Source organism: Acomys minous, assembly GCF_964271855.1.
Source record: "Acomys minous genome assembly, chromosome: 7".
NCBI classification, from domain to species: Eukaryota; Metazoa; Chordata; class Mammalia; order Rodentia; family Muridae; genus Acomys; species Acomys minous.
In genome coordinates this window covers 3248312-3265390 of record NC_140488.1, presented here as the reverse complement: position 1 = coordinate 3265390, position 17079 = coordinate 3248312, and the positions used below count along the sequence as shown (strand labels likewise).

The 17079-nt window shown below is 38.7% G+C and overlaps 1 protein-coding gene across 1 annotated transcript in view; it reads left to right on the top strand.

Annotated features, from left to right (window-relative positions):
* Window positions 1-2442: 2442 nt before the first annotated feature.
* PASD1 (PAS domain containing repressor 1) overlaps window positions 2443-17079 on the top strand; it is a 34300-nt gene continuing 19663 nt past the window's right edge. Inside the window, exons 1-5 of the mRNA XM_084789757.1 lie at window positions 2443-2480; window positions 4989-5045; window positions 5428-5612; window positions 6903-6988; window positions 16974-17063. Coding sequence (XP_084645883.1) covers window positions 5014-5045; window positions 5428-5612; window positions 6903-6988; window positions 16974-17063 — 393 coding nt within the window. The 5' untranslated portion in view covers window positions 2443-2480; window positions 4989-5013. The remainder of the gene's footprint in view (window positions 2481-4988; window positions 5046-5427; window positions 5613-6902; window positions 6989-16973; window positions 17064-17079) is intronic.

Here is a 17079-nt window from a genome sequence, read left to right as displayed (position 1 = left end):
TCAAGATGTGCTCACTTTGAATCTAATTCAAGATCACACTTTTGGTGTCCTGTAGTCCTAAAATGTTTGCACTGGCACAAGTTCTATGTCCCCTGCTGCATGTGTCAGGAACATTAGTGGCAGGAACCCAGACATAATCAGTAAATTACTTGTTTTGATTAGTCTGTTTCAAACTTTCTGACTTCATGATTCTTTTGACTAAACATTATCTCAACTTAAATATTCAGATGCTTATATCATTGGCATAATGGAAAGTACACAAATGATTCTCTACTGCAGAAATCTAGTCATTAATTAAACCTATCTAGCTACCATACTATCTAAGGAGTAAAACTATTTATATATGCAAATCTGGATATATACAGATTATGTTTCCATTTCTTTTTGTAAATATGTATGTGTGTGCATTTTTACCTGTGTGCACATGAGAGTGGAGTTCAAAGATTACTTGTCTTCAATCATGCTCCACCTTAGTTTTTTGAGACAGAATCTTTCACTGAACCTAGAGCTCACTAAATGGCTTCTCAGTGCTAGTATTAAGCCTGCAGATATTCATACCTGGATTTTCTATGAGGGTGCTGGGGATCAGAACTTAGCTCCTAATGATCACAGATGGCAAATACTTTACCAACCTAGCCATATGTCCAGCCTTAAAGTTAGTGGAAACAAAGGGTTGAAGATGAAAATCTGGTAGAACACTTGACTAGCATATGCAAGGTCCTGAGTTTAATTCTTAGGATTGAAAAACAAAGTAAATGAGAACAAAGCCAGCCCATTTCAACAGAGAACTATTTCCACTGTTGACAATTTTGATGATTACACGTAATTCAGTAATGATTTGGGGACTATAGATTATTGTCAACTATTTGGGAGAAACGTGCCTTATGTTAGTGTGATCTCATAGTAAATTATCTATTATGGGAAGGCTGTTTAGTCCAGGATGCAGAAAAAAATATAACCATAAACTTTGTCTCTCTTTTAATTGTAGAAAACTCAGAATTACAATCTTTCTATTATAAATAAAATTTTATTTTATGTATGGATCTTCTCCTGTCTTTTCACTTTTGTTTCATTATATTTTACATGTCTTCATTGTTGTCAACCATCTTGAGTACTGGAGCTTTGTAAAATCTCTTGATATGTAGGAAACAAAGGTAAATTATTGTGCAGGATTTGGGACTCTTTATTTTCCACAGATAGATGAATGGAAAAAACTTCACAAATTTATTACAAAATATTGGGATGGTGATATGGATGATCTATGTTCATGTTAGGCATGAAGGAATTTTATATGGTGGCAGAGGTCTCTAATCCTAGTCCTTGTGAACTGGAGGCAGGAGGATCAGTAGTTTAAGGACCTAAAGTGAGTTGAGGGGGCAGCTAGGTTACATGGTATCCCATGTTAAAGCAAATAAAACAAAAATGAAAAATATCCAGGGTAATCTGAGCAACAGGAGGTGATACCCTACAGTATGGCAGCTCTTGTGCAGGCCTCTGGTATTGAGACTCTTGGCCTACTGAGCCTTCCAGTTATTGTCTGAGCCTAGGAAGTAGAGAATGTTCAGTCCTGCTCTGTAGTTAGACTTGTAGATCCAAGGCAGGCTTGGATATTAAAATGTGTCATCCTTTGGCAGCAGTTATGGCATAAGAAGTGGGGGTATTTCTTAGCCATTAACACAAGTTAGCTTTAGAGCTCTTAGCCAAAGACTGGGAACATTTCTAACCTAAAGACTTGTCTGCTCTGTGGAACTCTTCTGGTGTCCTGGGACAGTGGTCTTTTCTGTGTGGAACTATGCAGAGAGGCAACAAAATATAACTCGGGGAGGAGAGAGAGATGTTCTGTGGTTGTGAACATTTGTTGCTCCAGCACAGGACCTGAGTTTGGTTCGCAGTACCCATTATAGTGGCTTACAACTATTTGTAACTCAAATTCAATGAGGTACAACACATTCTTCTGATCTCTATAGGTGTCAGACATGCACAGGGTATACATACATGCAGGGGAAACATTTAATAAAATAAAAGTAATCAAAATATAGCATATAGAGATATAGATAGATTTGAAAGATCAAATCAGGAAAGCAGCAACTGCTGAATATTTCCCTATAGACTCATTGAGCCCAACTGCTATGCCTTGTAGAACCAGCCACTGTCATTGGGGCTTACATTTTAGACCTATCACAGCCTCACCACTAACCACCAATCACATTCACTAAGGATTTTGTTTGAAAAAATGACAACACTGCCTCTCAGAACCAACCATAGTCATTGAAGTTTATGTTTTAGGCCAATCATAGCCTTGCTTTTGACAGTAACTACAGTCATTTAAACTTGTGCTTTGACCAATCACAGCCTCGCCTCTTAGGACCAATCATAGTCAGTGGCTTTTATGTTCTCAGCCAATCTCCTAATCAGTGTGCATTCTAGAATTGCCTGGATACAGTAGACACAAGACCACTTTACTTCAACTGGGTGATAAAGTAAGATTTACTCAGTTAGATCTCTGTTGTAAGGGCAATACTGAGTTATTTTTTGCCTAATCTTGTACCAATCATTGATATAGGGATTGGGAACTCACCAACCGTAAACTGTGGATTTCATAATTTCATATTTCAGTTATATGTTTTTAGTCTAGTCTAAAGCTATGTAGTTAAGTATATACCTTATGTAAGCTTAATTGTCTAACTTGATGCTTATGAAATGTCTTTCCTGTTCTTGAGTAATACTATTTATACCACAGTTAACAATATAATGGGATACACTGGCAAAAGGGGCCAGACTGGCTGTATTTTTAAATACTGACAAGTTTTATCACAAGAGTTATACAGTACAAAAAATATGTGAAGGATGGTGAATGCTATGTGATAAATAATACATCATTACTATAAGAAGGATGATAGATTATAAACAATAAATGGTAAAGTATATGACATAGAAGATGAAGAACTAGATAAAATAATATATAATATATTTAACAATGGAGGTATAAAAGAAAGATAAATTAAAGTTATCTAGATATGTGACAGAGGAGAGATATGAGATAAATAAATATAAAGATATCAGATGATAGACCCAGAATAGGTAAGGATAGGAGAGAGAGAGAGAGAGAGAGAGAGAGAGAGAGAGAGAGAGAGAGAGAGAGAGAGAGAGAGAGAATGGAAGATGAATATACAATATGTAGAGAATAGATGATAAATATATGGAGAAAAATAAAGAATAGGTGATAGGAAAGCTATGCCGGAGGAAAGCTAGAGGATTGATGATAGATAGATAAATAGATAGATAACAGAGATTTATGGTAGCTAGAAGACAAATGACACTTCAGTAGTATACAGACACAGGACAGCGAGAAGATAGATGATGGATAAATAGATGGGTAACAAACATAGGCTAACTGGACATTAGATAGATGGATGGATGGTAGGCACAGGATAGCTAGAGGATAAAGGATAGACAGGTTGAAGACAAACAGAGACTATCTAGAGGATAGAACACACACACACACACATATATATATGGAAGCTAGACAGTGGCTAAGCAAATGAAATATGATAAAAAGATGGAAAATATATATACAATAGCTACAAATTAGATGTGAGGTAGAAGAGAAATTCAGGGTAGTTATAGGATACTGATACATGAGTGGTTAACAGGCACAGAATAACTAGAGGATAGAAGACAGGTAGATAGGAGATAATCAAAGGATAGGTAAAGGAAAGATGATACTTTGATGGAAGTTAGATACATGAGAGAGAGGTGGATGAGAGATAAAAGGTAGCTAATGATAAATGATACTTGGATGGTATACAAGCACAGGACAGCTTGAGGGATAGATGGAAGACAGGGACAGGCATGGGGTGGTTAGAGGATTGTGATAGATGGATAGAGCTGCAGGACAGTAAGATGACAGGAATCTTATACAGACACATTATAGGTAGAGGAAATATGATATAAGTAGACACAGGGTATACAGAGGATAGAAGACTGATAGATGATTTTGATAGATGGAACAAGGCCACAGGATAGCTATAGGATAGGTGATCCATACATGGAAGATAGAATCAGAACAGCTGCAGTATAGGTGATCCATTGATGGACCATAGACACACAGTAACTACAGGCTAGATGCAAATACAAACACAGGGTAGGTACAAGGTATATAGGTAGATAGACTGACACAGGACAGCTACAGGACAGATGATAGATTCAATGTAACACAGGATGGATAGATGATAAAGTATAGAAAATTTGAAGATAGACACAGGATATAGTGATGGTAGGTGATAGACGGATGGATGACAGATACAGGATCAGTAGAACATAAACAGTAGATAAATGGAAGGTACTAAATGGAACATAGACTTAGAAGAGGCAGAATTTTGATGATGATAGATGAAATAATAGATCTGAAAGGGATACAGTATTGGTAGATCATCAATCATAGATAGGTATAAATTAGGCACGGGATAGCAGGGGTATAAATGATACATAGAATGTAAACACAGGATAGAGAGATGATAGATTGTAGATAGGTGATAATAGCTGAAAGGTTAGTTGGGGATGGGATAGGTTGTTGATAGAAAATACAGTGATAGAGGATAATTAGAAAGTAGATTTTATATACTGTGAGGCATACATAGATAGCTGATAGAAAATAGAGGATGGATACACGTAGACAGATGATAGAGTTTAGAAAGATTTGAAAGCAAATAGACAAGTAGATAATAGGAGATAGAAGACTTAAGCTAGAGGTAGAGTGGATGATAAAATATAGATAATGATATGTACAAAATAAACGATAGACAGTAGATGATGGAAAGATGGATGGCAGATGGGAGAGGGAGGACATTTAGAAGATAGGATGTAGATGAGAGAAAACAGGATAAATCGAAGTAGAATGTAGATAGGTGATTAATATAGCACAGGGAGATGCTACAGATTGCAGAAAGATGATTGCCTAGTAAAATATTGGTCTTACTTGGTTTTAGATTCTACATTTACCTGACTGAAAAAATGGAGAAAAGTCAGCAAGGAGATATGAGGAGGTAGGAATTCAAAATGCAGTTGGCAAAGAGTATCATAGTCAATGGGTTATAACATTAACTTTCATTTCATTGTTTTAATGGAAATAGAATTTATTTGTTTGCTTGTTTATTTATTATTTATTTCAGAGACCAGTTCATGGTATTTAGCCTGACTTGCCTCAAACCCACAATCCTTCTGCCTTCCCACCTGAGTATTGGGATTAAGGCCATTTTCTGACATATCCTGCCACAGTAGTTATTGTGCATAGTGAAGGCACTGCATGTTTAATTAATGAAACCGCCTGTCTTTCTCTCATCTTAGTCATCCTATTGGGTCACATATGAATAATTAGCCTCATCCCTACTGTTCATAACGCTCACTCTTTACTTCTCTGTTAATTAGGTGTGTCTTAAGTCCACACCGGAAGCCAACAGTTGAAGATACTTACAATTTGCTGCTGAAAATTAAAAAACTGACGGATGAGCTTGAATACAAACTTGATAGTGTCCTCGGACACAGACTCTCTAGAGCCAGGGAGATACATGCAAGATGTCAGGCCATTATTGCCTCTGAGCCTGTTCATCAAGGTTTGACTTTGACCCATTTCTTCCTTGTACCATTGCTGACTTGAGAGCATCACAACCCCTACCATGCTTTGAGTGGTGTAGGGGAGGGAGGATTAGTTGGAGGAGCCTTTGGTCATACTATTTGTTAGGCTTTTTTGTAGGAGTGGAGTATGTTCAAGAGTGCAAGAGTGGAACTTACTAGAAGCATAGGTGGACCTTTAAGACAATCCTTATATCATGGGACACATATAGCTAAGGACATGTGATGGATTTATGTCCATAAACATGTAATCACACTCTCCTAATCTTAGATGAAGCAATTATTTAGATGAAGCAATTATTTTCTTGACTGCATTATTCCTCTAGGACTTTCCCTATTTCTATGCCCTCTTTGTGGCTAAACATCCTAAAATACCTTCTAGGTCCTGTGTCCACTCCATCACATTGCATTTCTTCTTCAATCCTCTTCAGCAAGGCCATAGCTGCTACATTGTCCATCCTACCGCACCAAGCCTACACACCCTGTTCTCATTGCCTCTTTACTGAAGGCACTTGAATGCACTCTGAGGGCATGCTGTGAGACTCTTGACCTAAAGTCAGAATCCCCCAGCACAAAGGTTGTACACCCTGACTCTTTCTTTTTCTTGTGAGTAGAGGAGCTAATTCTTACTGACATAAAAAATTGAGATGGGAGGCTGTGTTACTGAATTTCTTTACTGACTCAGGTCAAGGAGGAGAGGTGGTCGGTCTGTGAAGAGGAACAGAGGACAAGATGAGGTGTGGAGTTTACTGAGCAGACCTGGGAATGGCCTGAAGATTCCCCCCCCCCCCAGTGTAAGGCCTTTGTCCAGAAATGAAGAGTAGAATTCCAGCTTTTAGTTAGGGATGGGTAGTATGGATCTATGTAAAGTTGATAACCTTGTCTGGCATATTATGGATACTGAGTTTTGATAGAACCAAATGGAAAATTGCACATTGTTGGGTGATTTTACAATGCCACCATTTTAAATCAGAATTGGTATTCCACAGTTTAAGTCTTTCCTATGATACTAATTATAACTTTGCCTTGGTAAGTTATCTCAATGGTTAAGTGCACATGCCATGCAAGCCTGATGACCTGAGTTCAGTCCTCAGAAAGTACAGAACCAACTTCTCAAAGTTCTCTTCTGACTTCCACTAGAAGCTACGGAATACACAACCCCTCACCTCCATTTGAAAACTAATAATTTTTTTCTAAATTATAACTTTGAGAACTGTAATATCAACTGCTCATTATCTTAATATAACATCTCTCATTTCTTTTTTGAAAAGGAATGTCAAATGTAAGGACCAATTTTGAAGAAAATAAAGTTCCCATCTTCAGTACCTATGACGAGTACCACAAAATGACTCTTAGGGTAAGGGTGCTTTTGTTGCGTACTCTATGTGTAGATTGCATATAATACAAGATGCACTACAGCACATCTCAAAGCATAGCTGGAAGACCACAGGCCTTCAAGTAATACAACAAGTATTACAAGAATGCACACTCTTAGCTGAAAACCTAAACCAAGTAGGGACATCTTTCATCCTTTTAAGAACTTTTATTTTTTTAAAAAGATTGATATGTATTATATACTGAAATTTGTGTTGTGTAGAGGCCTCAAAATGTATCATTTGAAATTTTTCAACACGTGTTATAAAACCCAGTGCATATTTGAACCATTATAGAAGGTGACTATACACTACGGGGATGGTTATAGGCACAAGTGCAGGGGGAGATGCTTCCTCTGCCACCTTTTAGCTTCTGTCAAGTGCGAGTAACTTCCCTGGAAAACCTTTTTTTAGAGAAGTTTTTCATGCCACAAACATTCTGTAAGTATGAGAACAGCTGACATTAAGCAGAAAAAATAAAAAAATTAAGGCTTCTGGATTGAGGTACAGCTTGTGCCATTATTTTTGAGCCATGAAAAGAAGGTGGAGTTCTGGTTTGGTTTTTGTTTGTTTGTTTGTTTTTAATTTCAGTTGAGACAGGGGGTATATGTCAGTTGCAGCACTTTCCTATCACGTGATGAATTCTGGATTCAATACCCTGACATCAATAAAAGTAGCATAAATTTTTGATTAACACATAATGAATCTGGGAGCTGGTCAGTTGCTATTTCTGTACTACAAATATCTCCATTTGTGCTAACCTTTGAGTGAGGATACACTCAATCCAATTTGACACCACAGCAGGTAATAAGTGGATATTTCAATGCTTCAGTTCCATAGTGATTATGGTATGATCCAAATTTTCTACTTTCATGAATCATCTTTGGTAAGCTATTTCCTAAGAATTTATTTATCAGATCAACTTCACTTTCACTGGCATAAAATTGATGATAATGTCATATTTATTATGGCTGAAGATTCTGTAATGATGTCTACTTTTTTTCTTAAGATTGTTTGTTAATGATCAGTTAAGAGCACTGGCTTCTATCTGGGTGTGGTAGCGCACCCCTTTAATACCAGCACTAGTGAGGCAGAGACAGGCACATCGCTGTGAGTTTGAGGCCAGCCTGGTCTACCAAGCAAGTCCAGGACAGCCAAGGCCATACAGAGAAACCCTGTCTGAGAAAAATAAAAAATAAAAAAGGAGCACTGCTGCTCTTGCAGAAGATCTGAGCTTAATTCCCAGCACTCATGCAACAGCTCACAACTCTCTGTAACTCTAGTCCCAGGGGATTGGACAGACATGTATGTAAGGGAAAAATCACTCATACACATAAAATAAACTTGTTTTAAAATATTGTGGTTTTCATCATGCAATTCACTTTATCAGGGGCTTATCACCAGGATTTCTCTTTTCAAAGAACTGATTTTTACTTTCTTATTAAAAAGTGTTTACTATTTTTATGTCTTGCTCTTCACTTCTATTCTTTCTCTTTACAAACTTAATTACTTTACAGATGTCATAAAATAAAACATGCTTCTTTTCTGGAGTGGCTTATTTCACTCACTAAAATAATTATGTGGTCCACTGTTGTCACTGGTGACAGAATTCTCTGTGAAGGCTGAATAAGATTTAACTACATGTTATGCTACATTTTTCAGAGCCTTTTATTTGTCAGTTGCTTGGAGTATATGTTAAGCCTTCTCTGCGGTAAATAAAACTGCTAAGTTTGGTTACTCTATAAAGACAAAAAGCTTGATGTGGCATTGGTGGTATAGTGGTGAGCATAGCTGCTTTCTAAGAAATGAGGTTTATTTAGTGCAAATTCAAAATTCTGCGTCCTTCGTGGATGGCCACTTGGTTGTATCACTTGTGAGATGGCTTCATGGTGGAGCTGGATTTACAGTGGAGGTAGCAAGTGAGAGAACAACCATACTGTAAGACAGAAAGCCAAAGCGTGGTAAGCAGTATCCCTAGTGACCTACCACTCTGCTTCTCCTCTTACAGACCCTACCACCTCTCACAGTGTGCAATGGGGGCCAAGCTTTCAAGGCATGAGTGCTTGCAGGACTGGCCATATCCAAACCATAGTAGATTGCCTCCACCTTTTTGCTATTGTGAATAATGCTGCCAAGAACATTGATAAACACAGTTATTTGAGGTTCTGCTTTATTTCTCAGTTATATGGAGAAAAACCATTAGAGTCTATGGTATCCTGTAATATTTTGAGGACTGGTCATATGAATTCCCAAAGCTTCCTCATTTTAATCTTTCAGTGACGTTCCCTGAAAAATCTTCCTAAAATTTCTAGTCAGAGTCTTTTCAGTTCTTATCTTTATACTTACTTTAGGTTGTGTTTGTTGGTTTGGTTGTTTGGTTTTTGTTGTTTTTTTTGTTTGTTTGTTTTCTGTTACTGGGATTAGAAACCAGGTCCTTTTGCACCTGGCAAGCACTCTACCAACATAACCACATGCCAAACTCTCTGGTTGTGCATTACCATGTAATTTAACTTATAAGTTGATGTTTTCTTCTCCTTTTATGCTAAAGATGGATCCCAGGGCCTCACACACACTAGGGAAATGTCCTATCACAGAGCTATAGTCTCAGCCCTCAAATTCATATTTCTTTTTAAAAATATTTTTATTAATTTATTCATATTACATCTAAATTATTATCTCATCCCTTGTATCCTCCCATTCGTCCCTCCCTCACATTTTCCACTTACTCCCTTCCCCTATGACTGTGACTGAGGGAGACCTCTTTCCTTTGTATATGCTCATAGGTATCAAGTCTCTTCTTGGTAGCCTGCTATCCTTCCTCTGAGTGGCACCAGGCCTCACCATTCAGGGGATGTGGTCAAATATGAGGCACCAGAGTACGTGTGAAAGCCAGACCCCACTCTCCACGCAACTGTGGAGAATATACTGTCCATTGGCTAGATCTGGGTAGGTGTTTGAAGTCTATGGCCTGTATTGTCCTCGGCTGGTGCAATAGTTTGAGGGGGACCTCTGGCCCAAATCTGCCTATCATAATTTTCTTCTTGTAGATTTCTAGGATCCTTTGGATCCTTCAACTTTGCCATTCTCCCATGCTTCTCTCATCTAGAGTCCCAATAGGATGTCCTCCCCTCTGTCCCAGTTTCCTGGTTAGTGAAGACTTTCGTGGGACATGCCCCTTGGGCTAGTGTGCAGATGTAAGTGAGTATGTACCATTTGACTCTTTCTGCTTCTGGGTTAACTCATTCATTATGATCATTGCTAGTTCAATCCATTTGTCCACAAATTTCGAGACTTCCTTGTTTTTAATAGCTGAGTAGTAGTCCATAGTGTAAATGTACTACAGTTTCTTTATCCATTCTTCTATTGAGGGACATTTAGGCTGTTTCCCTGTTCTGGCTATTATGAATAAGGCTGCTATGAACATGGTTGAGCAAATTTTCTTGTTGTGTGCTGGAGCATCTTCTGGGTATATTCCAAGGAGTGGAATAGCTGGGTCTTGAGGAAGCCCTATTCCCATTTTTCTGAGATAGCACCAGATAGATTTCCAAAGTGGCTGTACTAGTTTGCATTCCCACCAGCAAGGAAGGAGTGAGTGTTCCTCTCTCTCCACATCCTCGCCAGCATGTGGTTTCGCTTGAATTTTTGATCTTAGCCATTCTGATGGGTGTAAGATGGAATCTCAGAGTTGTTTTGATTTGCATTTCTCTGATGACTAAGCAGGTTTAGCATTTCTTTAAGTGTTTCTCAGCCATTTGCTATTCCTCTGTTGAGAATTCTCTGTTTGGTTCTGAGCCCCATTTCTCAATTGGGTTATTTGGTGTGGTGGTGTTTAATTTCTTGAGTTCTTTATATATTTTAGATATTAGACCTTTGTCAGATGTAGGGTTGGTGAAGATCTTTTCCCAGTCTGTAGGCTGTGGCTTTGTTCTGTTGACAGTGTCTTCTGCCTTACAGAAGCTCCTCAGCCTCATGAGGTCCCATTCATTAATTGTTGACCTTAAGGCCTGGGCTGTTGGTGTTCTATTCAGGAAGTTGTCTCCTGTGCCAATGTGTTCCAGGCTGTTCCCCACTTTTCCTTCTAAGTGACTTAGTGTCTCTGGTTTTATGTTGAGGTCTTTAATCCACTTGGACTTGAGTTTTGTGCATGGTGACAAATATAGGTCTAATTGCATTTTTTACACATAGACATCCAGTTGGACCAGCACCATTTGTTGAAGATGCTATCCTTTTTTCATGGAATAGATTTGACTTCTTTATCAAAAATCAAGTGACCATATGTGTGTGGATTCATATCTGGGTCTTCTATTCAATTCCACTTATCAAGCAGCCTTTTGCTGTGCCAGTACCACACTGTTGTAATTACTGTTGCTTTATAGTACAGCTTGAGATCAGTTATGGAGATTCCTCTGGAAGATCTTTTATTGTACAAGATTTTTTTTTAGCTATTCTGGGTTTTTTGCACATGAAGTTGAGAATTGAACTTTCAATGTCTTTAAAAAATTGTGTAGGTATTTTGATAGGGATTGCATTGAATGTGTAAATTGCTTTTGGTAAGATGGCCATTTTTACCATGTTAATTCTCCCGATCCATGAGCAAGGAAGATCATTCCATTTTCTCGTGTCATCTTCAATCACTTTCTTCAGAATTTTGAAAATTTTTTCAAACAAGTCCTTTACTTGCTTGGTTAGTGTAACTCCTAAATTTTTATATTGCTGTGGCTAATGTGAATGGTGTAGTTTTCCTAATTTCTTCCCCTGCATGATTGTCATTCGTATATAGAAAGTCTACTGACTTTTTTGAGTTAATTTTGTATCCAGCCAATTTGCTGAAGGTGTTTATCAGCTGTAGGAGTTCTCTGGTGGAATTTTGAGGGTCACTTATGTACACTATCATATCATCTGCAAATAGGGATAATTTGACTTCCTCCTTTCCCATTTGGATCCTCTTGATCTCCTTTTGTTGTCTTATTGCTCTGGCTAGAGCTTCCAGTACTATATTGAAGAGATATGGAGAGAGTGGGCAGCCTTGCCTTTTTCCTGATTTTAGAGGAATTTCCTTAAGTATTTCACCATTTAATTTGATTTTGGCTATTGGCTTGCTGTGTATAGCCTTTATTATGTTGAGGTATGTGCCTTGTATCCCTGATCTCTCCAAAACTTTAAACATGGATTTTATCAAATGCTTTCTCTGCATCTAAGGAGATGATCATGTGTTTTTTTATTTTCAGTTTGTTTATATGGTGGATTACATTGGTGGATTTCCATATATTAAATCATCCCTGCATGCCTGGATTGAAGCCTACCTGGTCATGGTGAAGGTTATCTTTGATGTGTTCTTGTATTCATTTTGCAAGTATTTTATTTAGTATTTTCACATCAATTTTCATAAGAGAAATTGGTCTGAAATTCTCTTTCTTTGTTGAGTCTTTGTGAGGTTTAGGTATCAATGTGACTATGGCCTCATAGAACGAATTTGGAAATGTTCCATCCATTTCTATCTTTTGGAGTAGCTTGTAGAATATCGGTATTAGCACATCCTTGAAGGTCTGGTAGAATTCTGCACTGAAACCATCTGGCCCTGGGCTTTTTTTTGGTTGGGAGACTATCAATAATTGCTTCTATTTCTATAGGAGAAATGAGACTATTTAGCTTGTTTAATCTGTTCTTCACTCAATTTTGGCAAGTGGAATTGATCAAGAAAATCATCCGTTTCCCTTAGATTTTCAAATTTTGTGGCATATATGCCTTTGAAGTAGTATCTTATGATTATTTGTATTTCTTCAGTGTCTGTTGTTATGTCTCCCTTTTCATTTCTGATTTTGTTGATTTGGATACTGCCTTTTAGTTAGTTTGGCTAACAGTTTGTCTATTTTGTTAATTTTCTCAAAGAACAAGCTCTTGATTTTGTTGATCCTTTGAACTGTTTTCTTAGTTTTTAATGTATTAATTTCAGCCCTGAGTTTGATTATTTCCAGTCATCTACTCCTCTTGGGTGTTTCTGCTTCTTTTTTTCCCAGGGTTTGCAGCTGTGTTATTAAGTTACTTATGTGGGATGTTTCCAATTTCTTTTTAAAGGCATGTAGTGCTATGAATTTTCCTCTTAGCACTGCTTTCAATGTACCCCACAAATTTGGGTATGTTGCTTCTTCATTTTCATTGAATTTCAGGAAGTCCTTAATTTCTTTCTTTCTTTCTTCCCTGACCCAGGTGTCATTAAGTAGAGAGTTGTTTAGGTTCCATGTATGTGTAGGCTTTTTTTTATTTCGGCAATATTTCAATCCTCTTGTATCTGTTGAGGCTTGCTTTGTGACCTACGATGTGATCAATTTTGGAGAAAGTTCCATGGGAGTGCAGAGAAAAGGTATATTCCTTTTTGTTTGGGTGAAAAGTTCTGTAGATATGTGTTAGATCCATTTGATTCATGGCATTGGTTAATGATGCTATTTCTCAGTTTAGTTTCTGTTTCAATGACCCATCCTTCAGGGAGAGTGGGGTGTTGAAGTCATCCACTATTATTGTGTGGGGATCAATGTGTGGTTTAAGCTTCATTGATAGATCTTTTACAAATGTGGGTGCCCTTGTATTGGGAGCATAGATATTCGGAATTGTGATGTCATCTTTGTTGAGTTTCCCTTTGATGAGTATGAAGTGTCCTTCCTCATCACTTTTAATTAATTTTGGTTGAAAGTCTATTTTGTTAGAAATTAAAATGGCTACCCCTGCTTGCTTCTTGTGACCATTTGCTTGGAATATTTTTTTCCAATCTTTTATCCTGAGGTAATGCCTATCATTATGGATGAGATGTGTTTCTTGAATGCAGAAGAATGTTGGATCCTGCTTATGCACCCATTCAGTTAGTCTGTGTCTTTTTATTGGAGAATTGAGACCATTGATGTTGAGAGATATTAATGACCAGTGACTGTTAAGAGTCTTAATTTTGATGTTGGTTCCAGTAGAGCACTTGTGTGGTTACGTTTTTGCAGTGGTGTCCTTATCTATTTCCTGTGTAGTTTTGGTTGTTGCTTGTCCCTTTGAGGTGGAGTTTTCCTTCTAGTACCTTCTGTAAAGCTGGATTTGTGGATAGATACTGTTTGAATTTGTTTTTGTCATGGAATATTTTGTTTTCTCTGTCAATGGTTATTTATAGTTTTGCTGGGTAAAGTAGTCTGGCCTGACATCTGTGGTCTCTTAGGGTTTGCAGGATCTCTGTCCAGGCCCTTCTGGCTTTGATGGTCTCTGCTGAGAAGTCGGGTGTAATTCTGATAGGTTTGCCATTAAATGTAATTTGGCCCTTTTCCCTTGCGGCTTTTAATATTCTTTCTTTGTTTTGTATATTTTGTGTTTTGATTACTATGTAATGGGAAGTTTTCCTTTTCTGTTCTATTCCGTTTGGTGTTCTGTAGGCCTCTTGTATGTTTATAGGCATCTCTTTCTTCAGATTGTGGATGTTTTCTTCTATGATTTTGTTGAGACTATTTTCTGGGCCTTGGAGTATGGCATCTTCTCTTTCCTCAATGTCTACTATCCTCAGATTTCTTCTTTTCATGGTGTCCTTGATTTCTTGGATGTTTTGTGTCAGGATTTTTCCAGATTTAGCATTTTCTTTAATGGTTGCTTCAAGATCTATGATTGTATCCTCTAGACCTGAGATTCGTTCCTCCATCTCTTGGATTCTGTTAGAAAGGCTTGCCTCTGTGCTGCTCGCCTTCCTCTCTGAACACTAATGTTCCTGTTTTTCTTCTGTCTGTGTGTTTATAATTGAATCTATTTTCATCTTCAGATCTTGAACTGTTTCATTGATTTCTTTCATCTGATTGTATATTCCTGAGTTTCTTCCATTGACTCTTTATAGACCTTCAGAGCTTGAACCGTTTTATTGATTTCCTTCATTTTTTTTTTTTTTTTTGTATTTTCCTGAAAATTTTTCCAGTGCCTCTCTACAGGCCTCTTTTATGTCTTACACCTGTTTGGCTGCATCTTCCTGCATTTGATTATGAATTTTATTTGTTTCCTCCATTATCATCCTCATTACTAAGGATTTGAGGTCATTTTCTTGTATTTCCATTGTGTTTGAGTTCTCTGGGTTGTTTTAATTGGGATCACTGGGATCTGGAGACGCCATATTGTTTGGGGGGGTTTTTTGTGTATGATTTTATGCTGTCCTATAGGCATCTTGCCATCTCTGTTTCTCGCAGGTAGCTTCTAGAGTTGGGTGGAGGGAGTCTGGGGATAGATTCACCTGCTTTCTCATGATTTCCCTAGGCTGGAATCTCTGATGCTTCACTGGTCTGGATGGCAGGAGGCTAGCCCTGTAGTTTGGGTCTCTCACAGCCAGTGATCTCCAGCTCCTCTGTACCACAGAGACCTGTCTTGGGTCTCTGACTGTGCACTGGGTAAGGCCAAAGTGTCCACAGCCTTCTGGGTCCCCTTGTAGCAATGGAGCTTTCCAGGGACTGAAGCAGGTTGGCCAAAGGGGGTCTCTACTCCCTGTCTACCCGAGATTTCCTCATTCCCAGAGCTTTGATGCTCTGCTGGTCTGTGGTTCCCAGCAGCGTTTTGGGACACAGACCGCTTGCAGAGTCCAGGTTAGTGTCACAGGGCCCAAACCCCACACACACCGAGTCCAGTTCACGTCTCTGGACCCAAACAGGTCTCTGAACTCAAACGGGTCTCTCGGCCTAATCCACGCACTTACTCCAGTTATCACTGAGTCCAACCAGGATCTCGGCCCCAAACCTCACAATTAGCTTGCTGAGTTCAGCTAGAGTCTCGGGGCTTGGTCCGCACACTGAACTCAGCTATAGTCTCTGGGCCCAAACAGCCCACCAAGCTCAGCTAGGGACTGGGCCAAAACCATGCCCCGAGCTCAGCCAGAGTCTCAGAGCCTGCATCACCCGCCAAGTTCAGCCAGGGACTTTGGGCCCAAACTGTCTGCCAAGTCCAGCTAGATTCTCTGGGTCCAAACCTCCTGTCAAGTTCAGCTAGGGACTCTGGGTCCAAATTGCCCCCCATGTTCAGCCAGGGACTCTGGGCCTAAACCACACACTGAACTCAGCTAGAGTCTCAGGGACCGAACTGCTCTCGAAACTCAGCTAGGAACTCTGCTCTACTAGGGTCTCAGTGGCTGAACAACACTCCGAGTCCAGTTTGGGTCTCTGGGCATGAGCCGTGTACCCAGTTGAGCTTGGGTCATGTGGCCCAAACTGTGCACTGAGTTCAGTTAGGGTGGCGGGGCCCAAATCTTGCACTGAGTCCCCTCTCCTGAAGCAATTCCCACCAGTTACTATGCCACTCGCCTCTGCTGGAGGGTTCCCAGCTGCAAATATCAGCTGCCGCCGCCGCTGCCACCACTGCCACCACCACTCTGGTCCAAGAGAATCCGCGCTCCTCCCATGTGCAGGGGTATGCAGGTTTTCTGTATTTTGGTCCTTTCGAACTGTGGAGTACTCCCACTGGAGTGGGGTGGGGAGCTTGGTGTTCCTGGTTTAGAATTCCGTGCAATTTCCTGAATCATTTACTGGAGTTTCTAAACACATCCTATGCTGTTCGCCACAATCTTGGATCCTCTCAAATTCATATTTTTTTGATAACTTTGTTTGGAGAGCATTTGCTTATGTTTCACATCTCAGATCAGATCAAACTTCAAAAACCCATGTTATCTGTGTTTATATAGTAAATGAACTTTGCGTGTTTGAATATTCCAATGTTTAGTGTTAATTGGGTGCACACTGAAATTTGTTTGTCTAAGTGACATATCACTTGATAAATACCTCATGCTTAAAGTTAAGTAGATTCTGTGTAGGTGGAAGAATAATAGAATTTTAATTAAGTACATGCCCACTTTAATGATATGTAAGAAATGGAAAACTTTTTCAATGTTCTGTTATAATTATTTATGCACTTAGAAATAAAGCTATCATTTTATTATTGTTCCACTATTTAATTGTGTTAATATTCTGTCTTTATTAGTCATTTGAAAATATTTGGATTGTCATGACCATAGACGGAAAAGTGGTTTTTATATCACAAAATGTGTTACCTCTTCTTGGCCACCGTCCAGTAAGTTCTTCCAGAT